Below are 14,227 nucleotides of genomic sequence, written 5' to 3'. Positions count from 1 at the left end.
GGCTAGAATGAAGGAGACTGGGAACACTATGTGTCAGTACAGAAACTGGAAACTAAGTTTGGGACTTGAAGGTAACTCCAAAGAGAAAGATAGGAATGGAAGGAGCTGTTACGAGAACCAGACTGCAGAAGGGCTGGAGGATGGACTGGGGGATGGGTAAGGTAGAGCTGGGAAATACGGAAGTGGTGTTTGCATTGCTACAGGTGAAGAAAGGTAGGCTAAGATTAGATCTTGTTGAAAATAGTTTAGGTAAGACTGGAATGGAGACCATGAAGGTTTTTCTTTATCAAATGTTGCAGTGTTTTAATTACATGGGTCTAGTCTTTATAGAATGAGCTTAAATAAAGTAGTCTTCCAAAGTCCTAGTCCATTTAAGGGGTTTATACCAAATTGATTTAAATATTTCTGATTTGCTTTAGATACTCAAAGGTGAACAGGATATATGAAATTCTGCTAAATTCCAGGGATACGACTGAGCAGAGACTGACGTGGGCTTTGGCTGAATCTCTGTATAATCCATCCCAGCCTTTTAAATTGGTACTTTCGTGTATCTGTGTCTCTTCAAAACTAAAGCTACTCTGAGGTTCTTTCTGTCCAGATAAGATAGTATGTTATTGTTAAACGCCTCTCCCAGACTGTAATTCTATTTGTGGTTTCTACTGTTGACTGTTGATTGTTAACAGGTTCTGCAATAATGCAATTAGGTGATCCAAGAAGAACATACAAAGCATTAATAAGCCACATCTGCATAGAGCAGAGTGAAAAATATGATTGATTAGCCATGATACTCATCTAAATAAGATAATATAATTCATTTTGCCTCTTTCTCAGGTTAAAAACCTGCTCTGTCTTAATCCTCTCAGAAAAAATCAATGCTTCACTGTGTTCTTGATCTGCTACTCAGTGCCACATGAAATTCTGAGCTATTGTACATTGTTACATTTATGGTAACAAAAGATTTTAAGCTTTGGGTAAGCTTAAATGGCGTAGGGAACTGAATAGTATGTTGCATTAGAAAGGAGAAATCTTGCATCAAAATACTGCAGTTCTTGGGTGATGAATAATGTCATCTGTGTGGAAGAAGAGGTGCACTCAGCTGCTTATTCTTCTCCTTTTTCACCTCCCTTCTGTCCTTCTGCAGGTAGCACCCCCAGTAAGTTCCCATTTGTGTGAAGGTTTCAGAATGCATTGCTGGCTGACAGCTGAAGTGAGGGGAGGGGACTGCCTTTTTTCAGTGGCGGAACTGGATCCCAGTGCCTGTGCTAGCTGCAGGCAAAGCTATTTCTTTTGCTGCACAGTATTTCTTTTTCTTTAGAGGACTTCAGGTTTTTTTCCTTCATAGTAAAGTTTTTGTATGATACAGCTTTGCCCATTTGATTTTATTGGGACTAACCTTTGGTTTTTTTAAAGCCTAAAGATGTAAAATCTGCTTCTATAAATGCAGATTCTGTAACAAAAAGAGGTCAGTTTTGTCATGCTTCTCCCAGTGGACAAATTTACAAGAGGACTTGGAAGACTGAGATTGTTGTCAGGGTGTGGGTAACACTGCCAACACTGAAGAAGTGTTTGGGGTGTATATATGTGCTTGCTCTCTTTCAAGCTGTCCTCAGTGAAACCTGATGAAAATGACTGCACAAGTCCATTGCTGCATTCTCCTGAAACTGTAAGAAGAACTAGGAAGGGAAAGTGGAGCAGAAAGCATGTCTTCTGGCTCATTCCTGAGCAGACTGCTGTGGTAAAGCCTCCTTTGAGCAAGCAGGTGGATTAAGGCATCTCCAGCAGTCCTGCCAACCTACAGTTCTTCACCAAATTATCTGCAAACTTTCCTGTAGGTGTGTGATACAATAAATTTGAACTTTTTATTAAGAAGAAAAAAAACATTTTTAAATTCTATCCAACAGCAAGTCTGACCTTGATGGAGATCTGTCTGTAGTTGAGTATGAAAATATTAGATGAAAAGACTAAACAGCTTCTTAAAGTTCATTCCTTTTAAATACTTGAGGGCACTTTAGGGCTGTTGACAATATATGCACAGGTTCCAGAAATGAGATGTTGTCACTTGCATGGGTAATTATTATCTTGTTGCAATGACTAGCAGGAGAACAAGAAAACCCAGATGGCTTTTGGTAGATATTTAAATCATTCAGAGCATACCATTTAAAGGATATTTTGTCTGAAATAGGATTTTAGATTTTTTTGTAAAGAGAGAAAAACGTGTTATAACCCTTCAGTAGCTAATTCCTAATGTTAATTGTTAATACTGAATTAAAAGTAAAACTTGACATTTCTGGTTTGTAATGGCTTTGTTCAACCATCTAACAGGGTGAGCATGTACATAATGACATTGTGAGGAGGAAGAAGAAAACATCTGGTCACAAGCTTTTGTCCAGATATCAAAATTAGTAATGAGGTTTTGTGTCCTTATATTTCTCTTCTTCAGTAGTGGGACTTGAATCAGCAGGTGCAAGTTGGGGTAGCACAAGGACAGGAGAGGTGCTGCAATCTCACCTTCTGCTCTCTAAACTTCATCAGAAAGGGCCAGCTGTGTTTTTAATAGAGAAGCCACATCTTCAGGTGTGAACTGGTTTGTTATCAGTAAGGGGTTTAGAGATTGGTCAAATTGTGTAAGAGATGAGAGCAGCATTTTAAAAAGCTTGATTTGGCTCAGAAGCCCCCATTTCCATGTTGCCCAACTAGTTTTCTAAATTTGGTATTGTTTCTACTCTGACTTTATACTCTCCCTACACTCAAATAGTGCATTGTAGGATAAAATTTGTAATTGTTATGGGCTAGTCAGTCTAGCTGATCTGTCCTCAGAGGTGCCAGATACTTTCTTTGAAATTGCTGTCACGTTGGTAGCCTAAGGCTTGGTAAACTTTGGAACATTGCTTGATGTTTCATGAGATAATTCTTCACAACAGTTCCTGATGCCTTTCTGTCCCATTAGCTCTTAGCCATCTGTTGCTTTGATTACACTATTATGGTGAATAAGTGTTTTGGCAAGCTATTTAGCTGTGTTGAAAAATCTTGTTTCTTTGCTTTCTAGTACTTTATTGCTACTGTTTCTTTTTTTTTTCCCTCCTCAACCTTTGTAGTGCAAAGCTTCTTGCTATTTCCTTCTTGTTATTCCAAGAAACAAAAGGCTGACCTAGTTTGAGGACATGATGAGGTTTATAACTGTGCTTTGTGGCTGTTCTCCTTTCATGTGAAAGCCCATCTACCAAAAGGGGTAGTGTATTCCAAACATGGGCTCACAGAAGGTAGATGTTATAACCTAACCATATTTAAATGTTTGGCTTTGGGACTCTTGCCTCTTAAGGCTTAAAATGTTCTTTTCTAATCTAGCCAATGTGTTATATCAGTATTACCTATTATATTTCTATAACGAATCATAATATTTTAACCTCTCATTCCTCCCAACACTGCAAAGGCCAAAACAGGAATATCTGGGATATCATTAGGAAGAAGCCTGTACTCTCTGGCTTTACACATTTGACCTTTTCATTTGTTGCTCAGGTTTTAGAGATGAACAGAGTAAAAGACAGATGGAGTGATAATGAACACAGAGATGAGCTTCCCTAAGTAGGTTCATTTTTAGGAGTAGTGATACACCAATTAATTTTTTTAGGCATGGACTTTTGGAAACAGAATAAAATACTGTTTTTAGACTGAAACTGAATTTCATTGGCATTTAATTTCTACTTTTAGTTTTTTGTTACTTTTTCTTCAATTAAAGTAGCTGAGTTATACCTCAAAGCAAGAATTCCAATGATTCTTAGTCAGTTATTAATTCTGCTCAGTAGGTCATCTTGCCTTGACTGTGAGTTAGGTGGCCAACTTTTCTTCACTGTTTACTTGTTTGAGCTCTTTAAATTGAACTGCAGCTTTTCCTGGAATAACTTCTAATTTTTTCACTTCTGGTGTCTGTGAGAGATGACTAAGAACTGGGTAGCTGCAAGTGCTTGCAAAACTTTCTCAGTCACTTGGTCTTCAAGTAGTACTTGTCATTAGGGATAGTAACATTATTTATGGGAAAATTATTTGAAGGAGGCAGCATGTTGTAATGGTAGTGAGAGGAGAGAAGGGGCAAACACTGTAAAGGAGCATCTGACTGGGGATTTCCAGCCTCACAAAAGGGTCTTTTTTTGACCTTGTAAAGCAGTACTGTGTTGGAAATTGCAACTGCTGTGTTCTACAAACAAAAGGAGCTGTGTGAAGTAAACTTAAAAAAGTAACTGAAACAGTTCCCAATATAGAAAATCTTCTGTCAAATGAAATTAGTTAATACTAAATGCCAGTCAAAGGTACTCAGAAGTATAAGATGGAAACTGCTTTTGCATTTACTCTGTAAGGACTGCAGTAGCCTTTTATATTCCTCGTCAGAGAATATACGTTAATTTACGAGTTTGGTTATTTCAGTGCGCATCCTGTTCTAGGATTGTTGTATTTTAGTGCTGATTATTTCTTGATGGTTAGGGAATGTTGTGGTATTCCTTGCTTGCCACATTGTCAGACCACTCTGTTTAAGTGATTCCTGGAATAATTAGTAATTATGGATCTTCCTCCATCTAAGCACCCTATGTAATTATTTTTGAGCTGGGTTACACGTCTACTGCTTGCATATGGGACATGGTAAATGTTTTACATAAGAGGTGAGGATGTGACAGCACGCTGAAATCACAGCTAATGAGTAATATCTATCTATCTATCTGTATATGTATAGATATCTGTCTAATGGCGGTGAAAATTTTCTATGGGGTTTCTGCCACAGCCTCTCCTGAACAGGGTTATCTGCTCTCTGCAGAATGGTAAAGATTTTCAGAGCCACTGTTCTGATTTTAATCAGCACAATAGAAATGTTCTTGTATACCTTAGTAGCTATGGAAGTAATTTCTAAGTGAGGGACTAATCCGAGTTTGACATCTCTGTATATGGTCCTTCCAAACTGTACTGTAAAAGAGCATTTCCTTAGAGAGGTGTTCTGATTATTGGTGGTGCAGGTCCTTGTGAAATTTAACTGCATGAAAGTTAACAGTTAATTACATTTGTAACACTACTTCTTCACGAAAGTAGTAGTAATTGCCACAGATAGTATTGACCATAAATATTTTTGCTAATTAACACATTTTCATTTGAGAAGGGAGTTGATAGTCCACACAGGTGAAAACCCTGTGGCATGGGATCTTAGGGACATACTTGTACTGGATAAAGAAATAATGATGTGAAGTTCCCTAAGACAGAACTGGGTAGAGAAGAACGATCCACATGGTGAATCCTGTACTGTGAGAAGGTGGAGTGTGAGTTTGGAAGCTGTGTTTGTAGCACTTGAGCCATTAGTTTTGCTTGTTAACCAAGTTTCTTATTTTTGGTTCAGCCTTATGCCAGGAATCTTCCTGTCACCAAATTAGCTCAGCGTCATCACCACACTCCCTTGTGAGGAGCAGATTTGCTCATCCAAGCTGCATTTCTAATGATGAAAAAGATTATTGCTCTTTCCTTAGCGATGCTTTCAGAAAATTATTCTGATAATACTAGTGGCAATCTTAAAATAAAAAACTACAATTTTGGACCTTATAAAATAGTTGCAATATTGGAGTTAACACAATAAAATTGTTTGGTTTCATCCTAGGAGATATTTTCAAAATAGAAATGTAATATATATTTATTTAAGTCTTTAATGACATTTGTATTTAGTCTTCATAGGGTTGTTATTTTTGTGGGAAAGAAAGTGACCAAATGGGGTTGTGCTCTGAGAATGACTGTAACTGCCATGCTGGCCTGGACAGCATCTGCTGGGTTATTGAGTCCAGTTGCCTGGTCTTTGAAACAATGGCATGATGTAATTGTGGAAAAAACCCCACATTCATACTAATGACTGCATGACACTTACTTCTCGTCTTGTGTATGATTGTCTACAGAACCAAATGGAATGGGATGGGATAAAATTAATCAGAAATTATGTTAATAAAATGAACAGTTTTCATTGATAGAGAAAATGAACAAATGCATCTGGTGTGAACATCTCTTCATAGTTTTCTGCTGAATGAGTATGTTTTGCAAAAACATAAAGTGAAATACCCATTCTGTTTTTTTCAGGTGATGACTGGTATCAGCCTTCTGACAAAGCTGTCTAATCTATTGTCTGATGGATGCTGAGAAACTTTGATGTTGAAAAATATTTGTGAGACTTGTTTCATGGTAGAACTAGCTTTTGAGCATGTTGATTTTTCTTCTATTTCCTTCATATGTTGAATTGATGACTCACTGAATCTTCTTAAGCACTTACATTTGTGGAATTTAGTTTCCATCTATCTGTAACATACTATGTTGTGAGTTGCCAGATGGAGGAGTGCTTTGAATGGAGAAGGGTATTATTGGTGGACTTAATGCCACCTCTCCTTAACTCCCTGATTCATTATAATTTTTGCAGTCTGAAGATCACTGTAGTTAATTTTTGAGTAGGTAGTGTTGTGTCCCTACACTTTGTGGGGTCATGTTTTTATTTCACTTGTGTATGCTTGTGTTTATACGAGCTTAGATTACACTGTATTGCTAACATATTACTAAATGCTCCTCTGTTTTTCTTTGACCTCTATGCTCTTGATTGCCATAGCTTCAAGTTTATGGCAAATGTACAAATTTTTTACAGACAGAGATTCTTAGGAGAACACTGAAATTGCTAAGTTTGGTTGCCTGCAGTGGCAGACAACTTGGTTATATAATACTGCTGATGAACTCATCAAATTCCATCTCAAAAGTAGTTATATTATTTTCCATATTGTTCCTGTTGGATAGCTATTCTGAATATTCTCTGGTGTGATTCCATTTTCCTTTGTAGATCACTGTTGGGGTTAGTTCTCTTTAACTTTGAATGCATACTTTCTTCTTGATAAAAATTATGGCAGCCTGTCGAATCTCAGAACTGTTTAGCTTTAAGCTTTGTCAGGTAGAAGGAAAATGTTAGGTACAAATCTTATCAATAAAATCTGTTAGTAGTAGCAAATTCTGAAATACTGGTTCTCAACTTTTTGTGCAGTGTGTATTAATGATGAACAGTTTAATTTTGAGATGTCTATACAAGCCTTAAAGTACAATAATTAATTTCTGCACTGCTTTTCAACATTTTCTTTTCACATAATTTTTGTCCCAAGTGGTGCTTCATTTTTTTTTAACATATTGTCTAAACCTAGAAACTAGCTGTGCATAAAAATTTCCATTCTCTTAGGATTAGTCATAAACCAACAATGGACTGTTACATAGCTTGTCTGGGGCATATGAAACAAAAACTGTTTTCTGAGGTGAGAAAATTACTGTATATGAATCAAATAAAAGAATACACTTTGTTCTACATTGTCAGGGATTTGATATGTCTCCAATTCCAGTTATACAAGATGAACACATGAGCTAGAAACCCTCTATCTTGTGGCCATGTCCACAATTTAAAGCAAATAAGAAATAGGCCACCTGCATAATCTTTGTTCCATTCTGATTTTAATTTTGGTACTAGATTTGGAAGATACTTTGAGTATCAGCAGTTTCCATAATGATGTATTTTGGTTTGAAACTTCTGGCTAAAACCAGTTCTTTAGAAATAAAGCTCAGGCTCTCTTGGAGCATGTTTTAGTGTCTTTCATGCCCAGTAGATGCAGAGTTAGTTTGCTAAACTGTCATGTGGGAGCTTTAAGATTGATTATTTGCCTGCAATTATTTGTGCCTGTATTGCCTGTTTGTCAGAAAAGTAAGTATCTGGCCATTGATTATTTAAGGCTGGATAGTGCCCAGCTCACCTTTTGATGCTGTTCTACTTTTTATGATTTAATATATGAACTTTAGAGCCTGGCTGAAATCTAGTTCAGCGCTCCTATAGTAGTAGTAAGGTATTGATTTTGTATTACTGACTCACTACCTGGTTTCATAATCATGTAAGTATTCTGTAAAAATTAGAACAATTTAGGAAAGGTTGGTAAATGAGGTGTGTCTTTTCTGTCTTTTCTTCCTTTCAGTTTCATTCTCTTTTTCTTCCAGAGTCTTTTCATTCTATTCCCTGTCCTCTTCCCATTTATATTTTCTTTCTCTTGTTCATTCTGTCCCCAAATTCCCTGCTTGCATTATAGTACTCTTCATTTTCTGACATCCCATTAATCTTCCAGTCTTTATGGCTTACTTTCCCACCTCCACAAGCACACCCACAGGATGCTTAGAAATTTTACAGCATACCAAGTTGTCAAAAAACTAAACCTACAAGTCCCAGACCCGTAATACTATGCTGGGAATGCTCATTAACTCCCACACTGTTTGGAAAAAGAAACTGGTATAGTTAGTATAAGGTCTGCAAACCATAATGCATGCCTAATATTCCTTTGCTTTCCACTAAACCTGGGAACGCCTCATTGGAGCTGGGAAAGAAGATGAGACCTGGTTTTTTTTGCTTTAACTGTGGTTTTGATCTTTATAGAAACCCTAGAAAAAGTGGCATGAATGTGCAGTTATAGGGGTGTGACCTCTGAAATGTTGGGTTTGAGGAGAGCATTGTTTGCCAACAGATCAGAAAACCTGTTGCCATAGGTGGATGTACCAGCAAGTGCATCCTCAGCACAGCAGCTGCACCATGGCCAAAGCCAAAGTGGGCTTTGTCCTGGGAAGTGCCTGTGGTCTCGGATGATTCTGTCCAGCCTGACTGCCAGCATTTCTGTCAGACGATGTTCTTTACTGCTGGCACAAGTCACTAAGAAAAATGACAAAGGACTGCATCTCTAATGTGTGTGTGATCAACTGATTGCCCCCTCCACTAATTGCCTGTGAATGCTAATTAAAAAAGCAGTATTCAGTGTATGGATGACAGTGCTTAGTTTCCAAAGGCAATAATTTGAGGCTTTTCTCTTGCTAAATAGCACTCATGCCAGTGTTTAGTGTTGCTAAGTGGAATTATCATCAGATTCAATCTTAATCAGAGGTCTCTTAAATAGTGGACCTGGACAGTTTTTGGATAGTTTTCACTGCTCTGTATTGACTTTTTTTTTTTTTTTTTTTTTTTTTTCCCAAGCTTTGGAAATAATCACTGCATTACTTTGTTTCTTAATTCTGCTGTGAGGAAAATAAAGTTACTGTCAACAGTAGAAATAGAAATGTAGAAATACAAGTTTAAATTCTGCAGTAGTCAGTAGCAGGGGTTTGACCTGCTTGCTTCTTATTATCCTTCGTTAGTACTTTTTTTAAAGCCTGTATCACATTTAATGAACTATTTGGGACTTAACTGACAGTACTGTAACAAGCAGTGCATGTTAAAACAATATTACTAACTACACCATAGCTGAATAGAGTTGTACTGTAACTAACCCCAGAATTACTGGATCAGTTGCTGATAACCCACCCCAGGTTAGATACTGCCAGCAGGGCTTCCAGTTCCTTTCTTTCCATTCGTCATATTCTGAGGATAGCACCAAAGGGATCTAAGCAAAGCATTGCTCAGAGATCAAAGGAAATCAGTCGTCTCCTTTTACCCTCTGTTCTCTGTTTTGTGGTAAGGATGCCAGTAACTGAAACAAAATGAATTAGCAGACTGAACTTAAAAGATGAACTTGCCCACTAAAATGCTGTCTCATCATGGTTAAAACATCCCAGTAGAACAGCTAAAGATAATCATTATTTTTAAAATATCTTCTTTCTCCAGAATCCTACGCAAGTGGGAACTGCTCTTCAGGTTTTCCATAATCTTGGAACTTTGAAAGATACCATTGCTAATGTGGTGGATGGATACTGCACAGTCCTGGAAGAGAACATAAAAAATGCTTTGGATATCAAAGTATTGACCCAACCATCTCAAACAGTCACAAGAGGTATGATTCTTGTTTTACAGAGAATGGTAACTGGTTATGTTTTTTACAGGAGTACTGTATGTATAAAATGGAAGAAACTCTCACATCCAAGCCTGTTCTAGAAACATTTCCCTGCTTGCTTTAACCAGTAGAGGGTGGGAGTAGGCATATCTCAGAAATCATTTAATTTGGCTTTGCAAGCCAAAATCGGGACTGTCTGATATTTGGCTCGGACGTTTTCCTTTATTCCTCCCTGCCTCTCCTTCCTAACTTGCACAGAAAGTTGTCCTCATTAGGTTACAACTTTGTGGCATTTTCTTAGCAGTTTCTCATGGAAAGATGACTCCAAATTCTGCTTTCTTTGTATTGGTGGGAGGACTACAGGTTGAAATTATTTGCAACCAGTGGAAGAAACCTGCAAGTACGTTGTTATGCTTTTGTCAGGTGGAAGTTGTTTCAAAGCAGACTATTCAATATGAAGAAATGTTGCACTATTAAACATTTAGTTTTGAGTTAGGTCAGATACCAGAAGATATTGAGGAGTTGGGTGAGCAGGCAAATTTGAACTTTGGTGATACAAACATTTGATTTTTTTTAAACAAGTCTTGCAACAAGGTGGGGGTCCAGACCCATAATCAGTGGCATAATAAAGAAGTGCATCCTCTCTCAAGGGAAGTGGTTGTTTAGAAGCTTCATGCCCTTCTGGAAGGAATCACTTTTTTTTAGCAATTTGTCTATGCATTTAAGTCCTGAGCTGGTAATACCTTTATTTTTCCCGGATGCTCTTTCTGCCATTTCACTTTGCTATTAAATCCTGCAAAACTGCTCATTGGCATTACTGTGGTGTTTCTGTGGAGGTCTGAATTGGTAGAGCATGTAACAGTTATGAGCATGAAGTATCCCCACTGAGCTTCAGAGTTTAGTCAACTTCTCAGTTCAGACATCTGAGGCCATTCACAAAGCTCTGTTCTGAAGGTATTTTAGGCTGCTTTAAAAAAAAAAAAGTATCTGTCAAAGTGCACAGAGATCTATATTTCTAGTATTTTAATTTTCGTGTGTGGAAGCTGAATTGTGCTGCTGTGTATGTTTAAAAACAATTTAGGTGGCCCTGGTAGAGCTGCTATGCCAACACCTGGTAACACAGCAGCTTTTCGAGCAGCCCTCTGGACAAACATGGAGAAACTCATGGATCAGATCTGTGCTGCTTGCGGACAGGTACTCTGCAGCTAATTCCTGTTTGTCTTGTCATGCAATTTTGGATATAAGAATTTAGATGTCACTTTCTCTCTTAATAAATCCTTTCCTACAGGTGCAGCATTTGCAGAAAGTATTGGCAAAGAAAAGAGATCCTGTGTCACATGTCTGCTTCATAGAGGAGATAGTTAAGGTAAAGTTTTAATTTAGATGAACATAGTTTAGTAAATCTGTGAAGAAAAATGTGATGAGAGGAGGAGTTTGTTTACAATTTTACAGTTCCATAATTTTTTTAAAATTAAGTTGATGGGAAAGTGTTGAAAGTCAAACTAACATTGAAGGATATATTTGGGGTCTGTGGGTTATATCTTTAGGATGTAAACATGTTCATTTTGTTGTAATTTCTTTTGTTTTCTTTTAAAGGGAGCTGATAAGGCACCACTGTATGGATCATTAATGTCATTCTATAATATGATGTGATTTGAGTAATTAATTAAATCTGTTCGTTTGCATAGGAGAATGTGTCTTCATCTATCATTTTCAGCCATCTGTTTCTCACTTCTTGACAATTTCTCCCTTGAAAAATAATCATGGCTGTTCTTTTGAATACCTATTATTTTCCATTCATTTGCATTTTTTTTATTCATATTTGGAATAATTTGATTAATGGTCTCCCTGCTGACATCTCTTGCCAAGTGTATAACTGGATTTTTAATTTACATGGCCTTAATATTTGAAATAACGTGGGGAAGCTCTTCATATGCAAACGTGGTCTTCTCAACAGTGAAAGCAAATAATGAAGGTTAAATACAGCCTTTATCTGTCTCTTAAGCCCATTTCCAGAAGACGTTGCACAGAGCATCACTTTTCTATGAGGCACTTCAAGCTTCTCTTTTTGTGTTCAAACAAACAAACAGACAAAGCCAACCACAACAACAACAACAAAAAAAACCAAAACAAAAAATCCCACAACCCCCCTCAAAAAGTTTTGAAACTTTTAGCATATTTTCTTAATTTAAAAAAGTTCAATCTGGCAAAAAATATCTATTGCTGCCTGGGTGGATCAGCCCTTCAGTGGGTCAGCAGAAACCTGGAGACAGACTAGAAATGCTGAAAGGCTCAGGAAGTTTGGATGGAAAGGGAGCTTTGAAAAATGATCTGTTGGTGTTCATGAGTGGCTCCCACCCTGTGCCCGTGCTTCTCACTTTCACTCTTCCCTCTTGCAAAACATCACTTGAAAAGGAGTTTTTCACCAACTGAAGAAGGAGCTTTTCCAGTTTTTGAGGTTGATGATTGAGGGAAGCCAAAAAAAATATTTTATCATCCTGGAGACTAAATGACCAGGGAAAATGAATTTCAGTGTAAGCAGGGTAAGGAAAAACTCATTAGAAAATAAAAGACTTACTGGGTTGTCTTATGCTAAGCCTGTTCCATGATCTCTCTGATTACTCTTCCTTCACTTTAAGTTCATATTGCAGGATTGCATCTAAGTGAAAAATTGTATTTCCCAAATAAAATCCATCTATTTACTTTTCCACAGTTATCACTCTTCCAGTTACATTGCTCTTTGGTGAGTGTTTTGGTGTAGTATAGTGCCAGGCTGGACATGGTCATTCTCAGTGGGGCAGCTAAGGAGGAGTTGTACATCCTTATCACATGTTCTGCTAGCAGAACTCTCTCAGCATGACACAGTACTGCTGATGGTACCGATGCTTTACTTACTTCTTGCCTGAAATGGTTCAGTATGCACAGTGTTTTTCTTGGACATTCTCACAGACCATTTGTTCTGGTGTTTCTTGAAAAAGGTGCGGCACCAGGCTGCAGGTGGGTGAGGTCACACCAAAGAGTAGAACTGTTGTTCAGACAAAACCAGGCAAGTACTGCATGCTGCTGAAATTCAGGAGCATATGTACAGATGGCTGTATGGGAGAGTATGAATTGTTTTAGATATAAATAAGAAATTGGTGTTTTGCCATTTACTAATGAAGATTCCATCTCATATTAAACCAAACTGAAATGTGTTTTCTTCAGCAAGTGTTCTGGAGGGGAAGAGAAGTTGCATTTTCTTTATTGTATTCAATTTCATTAATAAACTGAGCAAATGAACAAAACAAGCCGAAGGTACTAACATTGTACCCATTTGCTAGAGCAGCATGCCCACTCCAGAAGATAGGAAAACGAATCATCCACTCTACAGTCTGTGCACTAATTACTGTTACTGATGTCAACATTATTATTATAGTCATCTTCTGCAGCAGCTGCAGTACCACTTTGCCTGTCCATCTGCTTCCTTGTTTTGATTACTGCAGTGCAAGTATCATCCTAGGAAGCATAGGAGAGGAGGAGACCCAGCCTTTTTAAAGCACAAGTCCTTTAATAGCAAGGAAGCTACTTGCCTTTTTTTTTTAAGTCATCATTCCCTTTTTCCGTTGGGGATTTTTTGTGTCTTTCTCTTCACAGATAGCACAGCCTGCAGTTTTTCTAATTTTGTATTATTATCTCAAACATGTGCTTTCCGGCTTCCTTATTACCTGGTACCTTAATATTTAGTAGTGTTGTATCATGCTGTATCCAAAAATGTAGTTTTAAAAGCTCTAGCTAATTAATTAAAGGATTCACAAAAACTCTCTTTTTTAAAAAAACAAAGGAAACAAAACCTGACAGATGAAGAAACTGAGGTACAGAACTTGGAAGATTTTAAATACTGCAGTTCAGCAAGAGGGCAACAACACCACCTGCATCTTTTCTATCCTATGGTTTCTCCTACAGAATTCCCTTCCAATTTTTACCAGCTTTAGATGTGGCCAAGAGTTAAGTAACAGACTCAGGCTTACATGAGGATCATGGAAGAATCTGGAGATTAAATTTATACTGCACATTTTTTCCCTGTGCAGATCTAGATTTTGGTATTTTTCCTTTGTCATAATATGAAATTAATGAAATCTTGAAAAGAAATTATGCACTCATAGTACCTTCTAAAAGCTTCATTTCATACTAGTCATGAACTATAGATTCATTATTAATTTTTACACATTTAAATTACAGATTTGATTTTTTAACAAATCTATGAACTATTTAAAGGAGAAATACGATTGAATGGACATTTTTTGGGTTTTATGTAAGAAAAAAAGGCCTTTAATGACTAGATTTTAGTTGAAGAGTGCTAAAAGAATTCAGAATTCATGGAGTTTCTAGTTTTGGGGAAAATGAATAGAGCT

The 14,227-nt window shown here is 37.3% G+C and overlaps 1 protein-coding gene across 1 annotated transcript in view; it reads left to right on the top strand.

The window, feature by feature from the left end:
- Positions 1-14,227, top strand: part of COG5 (component of oligomeric golgi complex 5) — a gene marked incomplete at its 5' end in the record, with an annotated part of 185,378 nt that overhangs the window by 112,622 nt on the left and 58,529 nt on the right. Inside the window, 3 exons of the mRNA XM_017745891.1 lie at positions 9,671-9,836; positions 10,918-11,030; positions 11,125-11,202. Of these exons, the coding sequence (XP_017601380.1) occupies positions 9,671-9,836; positions 10,918-11,030; positions 11,125-11,202 (357 nt within the window). The remainder of the gene's footprint in view (positions 1-9,670; positions 9,837-10,917; positions 11,031-11,124; positions 11,203-14,227) is intronic.

Source organism: Corvus brachyrhynchos, unplaced genomic scaffold, assembly GCF_000691975.1.
Source record: "Corvus brachyrhynchos isolate BGI_N302 unplaced genomic scaffold, ASM69197v1 scaffold239, whole genome shotgun sequence".
NCBI classification, from domain to species: domain Eukaryota; kingdom Metazoa; phylum Chordata; class Aves; order Passeriformes; family Corvidae; genus Corvus; species Corvus brachyrhynchos.
Note: the sequence above shows the minus strand (reverse complement) of the source record. Positions and strands in the feature narration are given on the sequence as shown.